General features: G+C 47.6%; 3 protein-coding genes across 3 annotated transcripts; 2 read left to right on the top strand and 1 right to left on the bottom strand.

Annotated features, from left to right (window-relative positions):
• Positions 1-4,253: 4,253 nt before the first annotated feature.
• On the bottom strand, positions 4,254-5,003 carry UCRPA7_4142 (putative had-superfamily hydrolase subfamily iib protein; the record flags this gene model as incomplete). Its single annotated transcript, XM_007916694.1, has 1 exon — positions 4,254-5,003. One exon carries the CDS (start codon positions 5,001-5,003, stop codon positions 4,254-4,256), a length of 750 nt encoding a protein of 249 aa, XP_007914885.1.
• A 2,500-nt stretch (positions 5,004-7,503) lies between these two features.
• On the top strand, positions 7,504-7,803 carry UCRPA7_4141 (putative extracellular elastinolytic metalloproteinase protein; the record flags this gene model as incomplete). Its single annotated transcript, XM_007916688.1, has 1 exon — positions 7,504-7,803. The coding sequence occupies one exon, from the start codon at positions 7,504-7,506 to the stop codon at positions 7,801-7,803; it is 300 nt and encodes a 99-aa protein (XP_007914879.1).
• A 759-nt stretch (positions 7,804-8,562) lies between these two features.
• Positions 8,563-9,310, top strand: UCRPA7_4140 (putative elastinolytic metalloproteinase mep protein; the record flags this gene model as incomplete). Its single annotated transcript, XM_007916701.1, has 2 exons — positions 8,563-8,824; positions 8,892-9,310. The coding sequence occupies 2 exons, from the start codon at positions 8,563-8,565 to the stop codon at positions 9,308-9,310; spliced, it is 681 nt and encodes a 226-aa protein (XP_007914892.1).
• Positions 9,311-12,078: the final 2,768 nt, after the last annotated feature.

Genomic DNA, 12,078 nt, shown 5'->3' with positions numbered 1-12,078 from the left:
TTTCATCCTGGCACAATTTGGCATTGCTGTAGCTGAGAATGCGCTTTCAAATGGAATCGATCTATCAGCACTACTGCCGCGTTATTTTAATCTCAGACGTGGCGGTTATCTGACCGCAGCGGTCGCGTTCATTATGCAGCCATGGCAATTACTCAACGGCGCGAGCAAATTTCTTACAGTCATGGGTGGATATGGTGTGTTTTTGGGGTCTATGACCGGTATCATGTTTGCAGACTATTACCTTATTCGGTCACGCCAACTTAAGCTTACAAGTCTTTATGATACATCTAATAGTAGCATCTATTGGTACTGGAACGGGGTGAATTGGCGGGCTGGTGTTGCATGGATTGTGGCAACGTGGCCGCTATTACCAGGATTCGTTCGAAGAGTTCAGGATCCAACCGTGGAAATAAGGGGATGGTCTCATCTATACTATATGGCATGGCCATTCGGATGCCTCCTCGCTGTGTTGGTATACTATTTGCTCAATACACTCTCGCCAATAGATGAGCCAAATGCTGTTGATGATGCTGATTACTTCGGCACATTCATTTCTGTAGACAGATTGGTTCTGGATGGATCGGTCCTAGGAGCTGAAACAGAATCGATGCAGATAAATGTGCACGAATCGAGCAAAATCTAGGGTGGTTTGGTCTAACGCTTTTACAGTACTATAATAATGCTATTCCTCAAAATTATCCATCATATTAAAAAAAAAGAAAAAATCGTGTGTTCCAGTTCACGATGAAGATAATGAAACACATTGACTCCCAAAAACGCAGCTGTGACTACCAACATAATGCTTATCTGATATGTAACCTTGTCCTAGCCCTCGAGAAGGCCAAGGCGATAGGTCTAATGATATTTACTAGCACAATTGATTGGTCATCTAAGAGACTAGTCTGCGGTTAAGCTGTTAAATCTTGTCTCCATGATTGGCAGTGACTGTCGACTTGTGTCCGGGTATCACGCCAGCGCCGTCAATCGATTATACTCTTTTACTATTACATTGAGAAAGACATGAGCACAATGAGTAAAACTAGTCTATTATGTATTATACCGATCTCTACCACAGGAATGACGGATGAATTGAGAAGGATGCATCCTTCGACGAAGAATTTGGACATTTCGTTCATAGATGGGTCTGGTCTCGAGAAATGTCCGCCGTGTATTGAAAATAACGAGCAAGCCATCGAATCAGCCAACGCAATCCTACCTCGGGCGATAAGCGCTATGAAGTCTCACCTGTTCGATGGCATCCTTGTTTGTTGCTTCTCCGACCACCCTCTTGTGTATGAACTTCGTCAGAATTGTGTTATACCGGTGCTAGGCATATTTGAAGCCGCGATTGAAGATGCGACATCTAGCGCGGGAAGATTTGGCATTGTCACAACCGCAAAGTCATGGGAAACGATTCTGACGCAGTCTGTACGCGATCTGCATTATGACCAGAGATGCGCTGGGATTCGAGCGACTGGGCTCAGTGTTCTGGATCTGGCAGCTTTGCCAAGAAATGAAGTTATAGAGACCATTAAGGCCAGCATAGATTTACTCAGGGAGAGTGGTGCAACAAGCATCATATTAGGATGCGCTGGGATGGCAGGAATGGAGAACAGCATCGGTGCACTTCTGCCATCGGAAATTCGTCTAATTGATGGTGTACGATCAGGCTTAAATTGTCTGAAAGGAAGTATTCAGGGGCCTACTTGTCTCCGGGAAGAAAGGCTATGAGGCTATGGTGGCTCTTATCGTGTCTAGGGTGTGAATTATATTAGCGTTTTATTCATTGAACTTATTCGTATCTGTGATTGGCCAGCTCGTGTCAGTCTCGAGTATACCAGGCCACGGGATGTGCTGCAAATATTCTATTGGAACAACCACGTTCAGGTCGTTTTCCGTTGCAGACGCCTGAAATATCGTTGAAAGATGAACCGATTCATAAAGTTCATGCTCATGCTCAATGATTCCAAAACCAGGAGATGGATGATCGCTCTGGCTCCCGGCTATATAAGAATCAATACGTTCGATATGTTGGGAAAGTTGGAGACCTGCCACAGAGGCTGAGGGGGTAGATGCACCAAGGCTCTCAAGAAACCGAACCATGGACAAACTAACGGATGGTGAGCTGAAATATCAAAGAAATAAATATCAGAGTGTCGTTGTATTGCTCACATGACACTACGCAACTGTTGGTACTCCGTGAATACCAACGGTCGCCCAATGAAGCTGCTCAACAGGTGTCCAACTCCGGCAAGCTCTTGGTGCTAATCGCACTGTCAGCACGTCTGGCTGTTAGGGATGAATCCTCTTCGAAACTGACCATTGGGGATCCTATGGCTCGGATATACGCTAGTGGGATACCTGAGAACTCTTCGATCAACTGCTGTGCGGCAGTACATGCGTCAGCGAAGGTTACATCTTCGCAAGCGAATGAGAGTGTTTTCAGAAGCTAAGAATCAGTCACGATCTAAGATTATATAAGAGTCGGAGTCTGCTTACTTGCATTGTGCAAACGATGTTAGCAACTTGAAATCCACATCGATTCTCAATCACATGACTGGAAGGTACCGAAGCCCGTGTCAAGAACTTTGGAAGATACCGCTGTTTCTGTGTGACTTGGGAGAGTAGTGAATCCGTGTTAACGGGTGCCACCAAGTTAAACTCGTGAAGGTCTCCTCTTGCAACCGTGCGCATCCTCTTCGAGCGAAACCGAGTAATGACATATTCTAGAACCCGGTATAAATCAGTAACATAATTCCACCCTATAAGCCAAGCCTCGGTAGATTTATCATCCGCTGCGACATCAGCAACAGGGGAGCTGATAGGAGGCACTATCGGGTAGGAAACAGCAGCGTGCATCTCTGGACATCGAATGGCATGCCCCATAACCAACGCTGAATGAACCTCGATCCGGTACATGGACCAGAACAGCCGTTTTCTGGTCTCTCTTTCAGTTAGCTCTAAAGTCGAAGGCCATCTGGCCTCGTCATGAAGTGTATACCGGGCAGTAAGCGTGTGATACAGGCCCAAGTATTGGTGGAGCAATGCAGCATCTCCGATCTGAATTGCGACCAACACTAGAGTCGCTATGGCTTGGAGGTACACAAAAGTATCTGGACCATGAATATCATGGGGAATGGCTAGCTGGGCGTCTCCGAGAAATACCGCAGACTCTTCAAACCTGGATAAGATGGTTTGAGGTGTACCTAATATGGCTCCATTCCTGACATGGCATGAACTTAGGGCGCAAAGTGCCATGAGTCTAGAGAACGAAGCCCGCGTGGATGAGAGGTTCGACTTTTGCCATTCGAGAAGGACTTCATCCTGATCAAAGAAGGGGAATCTAAGAGAGGTGAGAAGAGCCAGTGCTGGGAGATGTCAAAGAGCTGAGAATAGACTTACATTGGGTACACCGTATCGAAGAATGTCAGTATCAGAGCATGGATAACATCTTGAGGGCCGTGCCGTGTGCTCGCATACATCCAAGGCCGCGACTTGTCTTCACTCATCACCGTATCGGGTCTTGACTTGACTCCCCTCTTGACGGAGACGCGATCCCATGTACAGGACACATCGTGCTCGAGACATGTTAGACAGGTCTGGGGCACGTTCGAACTTTCAATATTCGTGGAAGTCCCATCAAGCGTCTTGCATTTACGGCCCCTGCGGTGACAGAAATCACACGCCTTTGTGATGCGTCTGCGCTTAGTATGCACTTGAGGCATTGGCGCCCTTAGAGCATCTCTATTCGCCGTGCTGGCCGTTATTGAGAGGGTTGTGGCACAAGGCTATCGAGGCCAATGCAGTAGCTGATTATCAATGAAATAAAAAAGAATGATAATTCTCGAGTGCTACTGTTTGCGGGCCAAAAAGAAACATTTACTTAGGCAGGCGCTAAGAAGTTGCCGACTTTAGGGCCAAGAAGGCGCTAACCTAGCCCCTGGATGTGTGGTGACCTCCATTCTTCGCCCGGAGCGAGAGAATTGGGGCAGTACTCTACGGAGCTGTATACATGCTACGCGTCTTGATCTCGATCTAATTTATTCGTTCTACTCAAAAGCTTTGCGTCTAGGGCCTAAGGACTCAAGGCCTGAGACAAGCCTACTCCTGTCCGAGGTCAGAATATGGTCTACGTATTTTTCTCTAATCATCTTCCTCTATACTACACTACATACTGGTAGTTTTGCTATTGGTGATGTGCAATGGGTGTTAGCTGATGGGTAATGGGCAGCCTGAAACGGGTCCAGCTGGTTCTATCGAAGGCAGGCGACGATGGCGGCAATGGCAGCGAGTGTGCCGTCTGGGTCCTTGACGCGCACGGTTTCAAGGCCGAGTTCTTTGGCAGGATAGTCATTGCCACCGGGGAAGATGGCATCACCAATAAACATCATCTGTCCGAGGGGTATGCCACTTGCATCGCGCAACTTCTTGAGTCCGTAGCCTTTATCAACGCCCTTTTGTGTAATGTCAATCGAGGTCGCCCCTCCCATATTGATTGATAGGTCGGGCAGTCGCTTTCGTAGGTCGGCCTGTATGATTTTGCGCTTCTCGAAGTCGGGATCCCAGTGCTCCTTCTCGGCGATGGGCGCCTCCTGGCCGAGGGCAGAAAATGTGATCTGGGACCCTCGATCCTCAATGCGCTTGCCCCACGTCTTCTCCGGCTTAAAGCCAGTCGCCTCAAGGGAGCTGTCGAATGCTTCGAGGATCTTCCTCCTCGAGTCCTCGCTAAAGAGCTCAGCATAGACCCTCTGCCAACCCTCACCACCCATGTGCGTGTAAAGCTTTGTGCCTGTAGTCGGCATGAGCCATAGCTTTGACAAGTCTGCGCGGGCGGGTAGGCGACTGGCGACTTGCTTCTGGAATTGTGGCCAGTCACCGCCAGAGATGACGGCAACATTGGCCACGGTCAGCAGATCGGCCAGAGCCTCGCCCATTGAGTCTTTCAGCGGCTGCTTGCTCTCGGCGAGGGTTCCGTCGAGGTCGAAGGCGACGAGGGAGATCATTGTGCCACGCTATGATTCGTTGGATGGTTCTTGTTCGTTCGCTCGTTCGTTTGTCCTTCGGAAACCGGTTACGATTCCGTCCGTCCGTCAGTCAATCAGCGGCGATGCAATGTCGAATGTATGTTATGCATGGGGGTATCGATATGTAAGTACTGTACTGTACTGTACAATCCCGTAACCAAGACGAGAATGCTACTTAGCTACCTAGGTATCATTCCAGCATCTACAGCACGGTAGTCGCAGAGCCCCAGCTTGAGCAGCCACGTCGCCAAATTGATGCGCCACAATTTGTCAACGCGCCTCGGCGGGTTTCTTAGCAGCTCTGCGCGCGCCGTGTGACGCGGCCATTTCAGGTCGATCGAGCTTTGTCCAGCTCTCCAGTATAACCATCCGTGGTTCTCCGATGCCTGTCTGGAGTGACCTACTCGCTAATAATATCTGAATCTGATTACAAATGTCCTACGCCCTTTTCTCTCTCCCTTCCTGACATATGATTGGGTTGCGGGCAGTTTCAACATTAGTTGGCAAAACATGTCACAACGGGACAATTTTTAGTGACGGCTTTAACGTACTCATGCGAGCCATGGTCCTCACGAGGCGCGTCCAGATCAATCATCGTTTGTATCGATATGGCCCCGATGAATCCTGAGAATTTTGCTTGCTCGCGCCCTAGTACTTCAGATGTAAGGAGGTCATGGTTTGTAAATCAATGCCAACATCTTTTGATAACTTCGCTAAATTACAGGAGTTCACCACCATCCAAATAGCCACATACCTTATCTCGTTACAGGGTTTTCGGGCTGGACTAATCTATTGAAGCTGTGGCAAGAACTTCTATAGGGCTGCGCATCGGCCAAACTTTACGAATACATGTTGCTTGCTTTTCCTCCCAGGATCTACGAAATCGTGTTACAGCGTTTGACCTCCTCAAATTGGTAGCTGCCAGTTGCTGACCATCTGTTTATCAGTGTATGCATACCTGCGAGACACGAAATTAAAAAACACTCTCTATCTCTCAACTGGGATGGTCGTAAGCAGCTTGTTGTACATTGTACCACAGAACAATAGCATTATCCCACGAGAAGAATTACTTCTTCATGTATAGACTGCCAACAGTGAGCTATGTCAGCAACGTTAGTGCGCATTTGCTGATCACGCCGTCGCATTTAATCGGTCAAGATGCTTGTTGTGGAAGGTCTAAAATATGCACATGGCGCCAAGATGTCCCATCATCCAGGATCATCTACCGGAGGATCAAGTGCTCGATCTTGGCAACAGTCCAACCAAGCTACTCAAGAACAAGGCTTTCGGGATGCGGCAAGCGCTCTGGCTCGTTCCACCAATTCTTGCTGCTCATATCAGGGTTTTCGATGCGCCTCTATAGCAGAGGATCTAGGACTATGCTAACTCCTCGGGCAATTCGTTATCGCATTGTCAAAGTGCATACTGCAGTCTTGTATTTCCAGCTCATCAGTCCAAGAGCTAGCCAAGAGAGACTGCGTAGCCGTTTTATTCCAGTAACAAGCTTAGTCAAGTCCGCAAGGAGTCATTACCACTACGTTTTTCTTGCCCACGACGGGATGTAGAAAGAAGCCAAGGTCATATACCTGAATTCAAGAATGGCCCTCGATCTGACCTGCTGAAGAGCAACGGAGATCGGCATTTATCTGGAACGCGGCGATGAATATGCCGAGTTTGCTCTTACCGTAAGTGTCTTAGTCTACGGCTGTTGCAATTAAGCTTACGAGCTTGAATTTGGCTCAGCTCTGTCAGTCATTGCAGTTTTAGATCCAATTAAGAAGGTCCAGGATACAGCAATGCTAGGGCTGGACCTGACCCCCCCTGCATTTTCACGCTTGCGCTAGAGAAGAGGCCTGAGAGTATCAAACTCTGGTCTATTAGACTTCTTATCACCAAAGTCCACATAGTCTGTGTGCGCTACGGCGGCATTGGATTTCAACATTGGAGACCCACTGTTGATTGTGACCTCTTGGCATATATATGGTCTCCTCTAAATCGTGTCAGCATCTTTTTGGTGGCTATCATTGTGCTAGAAGCATCCCACCTTCCTGCTTTTCATTCTGGGTGTCTTGCAGCGTGGAGTACCATTTATCGTATGTGTTAAGTCGTGAATCCAAACGTGGAATATGGACAACTTTGATGAAATGAAATGGATGATTGAAACCGTCGGACCTAGTTCCTTGCTTGTTGCTGGTGTGACGGACTAAAGCTACGCGCCACGATACCACTCTTCAAAAACGGAAGCTGGAGCTGCTACCCATATGTCTTTATTACCCCGACTTGAATGATATATAACATCCGTTGCTTCCACGTTAAAATATATAAGCCATCACTCAGCTAAGAAGACCATCCAGTCAGGACTTGATCTCATAACATTAGTATAACTATGTACGCTACTCTCGTTCTTGGGCTTCTCAGTAGCCACCATGTATTCGCACATCCGACTGCACATCATGGACCGTCCAGCATCCGACGTAGAATGGTAGACCTCGAATCCTTTCGTCTCAAAGCCACTGCTCAATATGTCAACGCAACTGAAGCTCTGGGTGCCACATCTACTCTACTTGTCAAGAGGGATGGTTATGTTGACACGGCTGTGGCATTTGTTAAAGACCTTGTGCCATTTGCTGAGTTTCGAATCGTTGAGGACCATTATGTCGGTACCAATGGCATTGCACACGTCAACCTGAAACAGACTGCTTACGGTCTGGATATCGACAATGCGGATTTCAACATCAATGCAAGTGCTCTGGTTGTGAGATTCATCTGTCAAAACTAATGATTTTCAGATTGCTGCTGATGGTACCATCTTCTCTTACGGCGACAATTTTTTCAAGGGAGAGTTACCTGCTACCAATCCGTTGAAAAAGCGAGGTTTTAAGGATCCAGTTACTGCTTTGACTGGTGCTACCTCCATGCTTGAGCTTCCTGTAAATGTCGATGGCGTCTCTGCTGTTGCCAAAGATCGCATAGAGACATATTCTCTTACAGGGACGACCGGTGCTGTATCTGACCCAGAGGCGCGACTAGTATATTTTGTCAAAGAGGATGGTAACCTGGCGTTGACCTGGAGAGTCGAAACAGACATCATGGACAACTGGCTGTTGACCTACGTCGATGCTGAAACAAATGAAGAAGTTCACGGTGTTGTGGATTACGTAGCCCATGCTACGGCGGCAACTTACCTTGTTTAGTATGTCAAGTCACTTTTGGCTACGTATTATTGCTAACAATACCAAGCCCTTGGGGGATAAACGACCCTAGCGAGGGTTCTCGACAAACCGTTGTAAGCCCTTGGACTCTAGCCGACTCGCCTTTCACTTGGATTAACGACGGATCTACCACGTACGACACTACACGTGGAAACAACGGAATCGCTCAGGTAAACCCCAGTGGAAGTACAGCCAGTAACGCCTATTTGACAAATTACCGTCCCGAATCATCTACATACAATTTTTCGTATACTTACTCTACTACAATGACACCACCAAGCAGTTACCGGGATGCTTCGGTCACGCAGCTCTTCTACACAGCTAACATGTACCATGATCTGCTGTACGAACTAGGTTTTAACGAGGCTGCGGGTAACTTTGAAGTCAACAACAACGGAAAGGGCGGCAAAGCTAACGATTTTGTCATTCTGAATGCCCAAGATGGTGCGGGCACTAACAACGCGGATTTCTCGACCCCACCCGACGGGCAGATGGGGCGAATGCGAATGTACATTTGGACATACAGCACCCCCAACAGAGATTGTGCTTTCGAGGCTGGCGTTATTATACATGAATATACCCACGGAGGTGAGTTTAATATGGTTGTTTGTTATGTATGTTCCAGGTATGCAGACTTACTGACAGTTCATACTAGTGTCCAACCGGTTGACTGGAGGACCGGCCAACAGTAACTGTTTGAATTCCCTTGAATCTGGAGGCATGGGTGAGGGATGGGGCGATTTTATGGCAACTCTTATAAGACTCAAATCTGCGGATACAAGGTCTAAAGATTATCCTATGGGCGCTTGGGTTTATAACAATGCAAAGGGGATACGCGCCTATCCCTATTCCACATCGTTGACAACCAACCCATATGCCTACACCAGCGTTAACGGCATGACAGAAGTGCATAGTATTGGAACTGTCTGGGCCACTATGCTTTATGAAGTCATGTGGAACTTGATCGACAAGTACGGCAAGACTACTGCAAGTAAGCCTACATTCTCAAACGGTGTGCCGACAGACGGGAGATATCTAGCCATGAAGCTAGTTATTGATGGCATGGCCCTGTGAGTATTCACATTTACAGCGCTATTAGGATCATGCTAACTATGACAGCCAACCATGCAATCCCAATTTTGTTCAGGCTCGCGATGCCATCCTTGATGCCGATACGGCGCTGACTGGAGGCAAGAACCAATGTGAGATTTGGACGGCATTTGCCAAACGAGGGCTTGGATCTGGGGCTGTGTATAGCTCCTCTCGCAGGACAGGTAGCACGACGGTACCGTCTGGGGTGTGCTAAATCAGACAGTCGCTTAAATCGCTATTCAATGGCTCAACTAAGTGCTATTATCTGGGGATCAGTTACCATAGGCAAATAGGATGAATCGAAAGCTGTTCAACCAAATACATTACTAGCACGCTTTTGTCCTCGTTGGCAGAGCTGCTGTCAAGCAGTCCCCCGAAATTGATAGCGTATGTGCTGATTTCTGTCACTATTTGATTTGCTACCACTGTAAGAAAATGAGATTTGCTGTGTAGCCGAATATCACCGGAAAGTTTTCTCCCTTTCACCATATTGCTGATTCTCCTGCCTCACTACCAGGCTCTCTTCAAAAATCCCGAAAGTACGAGAAGGATTGTCAAATGTTATGGCGAAACACGTGTATCCTACAGCATTCATGCCATTAAAGCGATATGTTTGAGTTCACTATGAGAATGATCAGCCAGGAAACACAAAGAAGACGCTCTAACTCACTTTTGAACTTGCTGTCCTACTTTCATTGGCGCATACTCCGCCTCATCACCTTCATCCTTGCCCAGATTAAACTGGTCTGCCCTAAACTTCTGAGCTCTCTCGGCGAGAGGTTGAATGGGAGTCAAGTCCTGGTCAGAAGACAGGTGCCAGAAAAGCGTCGACGAGATTCGGATCAATGGCCGCTCAGGTAGCTGTGCCTTTCGCTTCTCTATAACTTCTAAAGTCTGCTGGTTTACCACCACCTCGTGGTACCCGGCTTTGATCAAACCACCGGTGATGTGTTCTAGTTGTTTTCCGGCTTGAACCAGAAGATAGTTTCCTGGAGGTATCTTGACGGCAATGCGTTTCCCAGTGTTGCGAGCCCAGATATGAAGGCCAGGATACCTTGATCGGCCATGGATAGTGAGAAAGTTGAGGTCAGTGTGGAATCCCGCAAGAATAGTGTCCTCCACCCCAAATTTCTTGAGATCTGAAGCGGTCGGTGCTAGTAAATGCGGGCTGATCTACATTTAGCATCATGTAAGTAGGAGATTCCCAATGGGACAAACCCGTAGCGCCCAGCATCCTTGAAAGTCTCAGCTGGTATCCCAAGCCCTATGGCAATCATCTCCGCAAGATTGGCAACACTAAGCTGAATATGAGCAAATTGACGGTGCTTGAAGAAAATGGCCACCTACGCATTCTTCATCGAAGTACCCCATTGATTCATAACGGGCTCCCAGCGGCCATTGATATGTGGCGCGCTTGGTATGATATTGGAGGCGTTAAGACCTGGAAATTCGGAAGTATAAGGGGGATGTTCACCCATTCGCCAAAAGAATCGGCATTTCGGGTCCGGTGAGTGAGCAGTGATATCTAATGGTCGCTCTGCGGGATCCAGCCGCTCAATAACACGAAGGCATGGCTCATCGACAGCACATTTAGGCTTTTCAGTATTTTCCAGAGTGACGCCAATCTGGTAACTAAGTTCTGGTCGCTCGTCCTTCTGAAGGTCGTCTGCTGGCTGAGCAAAATAATCCTCGAGTAGATCGAGGAAGGTTGTATTATCATCCTCGGATACGCGAGAGTCGCGCAGTATCAAAGCTCCATATGTGATAAGAGCGCTTGCTGCTTTTTCACACTCCGTTATGACTTGTGCAGAGGAGCGTGGTTGGTGCAGGAAAGTGTCTAGATCAATGATGGGGAGATCCATGAGAGCTTCGTGCTTGGCTTCAGTGAAGCTAACCCCGGTGTAATCAAACTGTTTCTCGTCTCAAGTTATGGTCAACCTGGAATGGTCAAAGCAGGGGAAAGCCAAGCGACAACTTTCCCGGGAGAAGTGAGCATCTATTTGTTAGATGTTTTGGCTTTGATGATAAGCACAGAAAGATCAGGTGGGGCTGGGGCGGTGATTGACCCATTGCCGCCAACCTCATGCTAGTGCTGAACGGCTGCCGCCGCATCCCGCTTTACTTCGGCTTAATTACCCAGAGCGTGGTATCTGCCGTCATCAACACAACCGCGTTCGATACACGCGTTTAAGAGCCGGCTTCTTTTTGTTTATTTATTTGGCTACATAAAGCTACATCAATCAATAGATTACCGCAGTCTTGTTATCTGGCAGAGTCACCAGATCAGGCGCAACCTCACATTGTTTATTTGCTAGCACAAATGTCCTCGGCATTCGTACAACAATAAAATTGCTTCGCACGGAAAGATCTTTGTATGCCTCAACGGTGCTTCGCGTATAAAAGGCAACGGACTAATTCTGGACGGTTTTGATGCCAATAAGTTGTCCTACGAGAAATAGCTCTTTCTTAGGAACCCCAAGAAGAAAAGCAATCGGATAAAATATCCAACCAAATATCTGCGCAACAGTAACGTGAGAAGCGCCAAGATACTTGAGAATCCAGTGGAGGAGACCATCGCATAGAGCAACAATGGATCTGATAGCTAAAAGGTTTGCTGTGCTCATTCCAACCACTTTGAGCCTGTGACAAAATGGGAGCCCCGCTAAGTAAGTAGTAAGCTCCCCAAGCCCAGACAGGGGTCTACACAGCATATATATATGTGCGAGCGCCCCAATTCTCATTTGTATGAT

Source organism: Phaeoacremonium minimum (genome assembly GCF_000392275.1).
Source record: "Phaeoacremonium minimum UCRPA7 unplaced genomic scaffold PA7_03_scaffold_327, whole genome shotgun sequence".
In the NCBI taxonomy this organism is placed as follows: domain Eukaryota; kingdom Fungi; phylum Ascomycota; class Sordariomycetes; order Togniniales; family Togniniaceae; genus Phaeoacremonium; species Phaeoacremonium minimum.
This window is presented reverse-complemented; position numbering and strand designations above follow the sequence as displayed.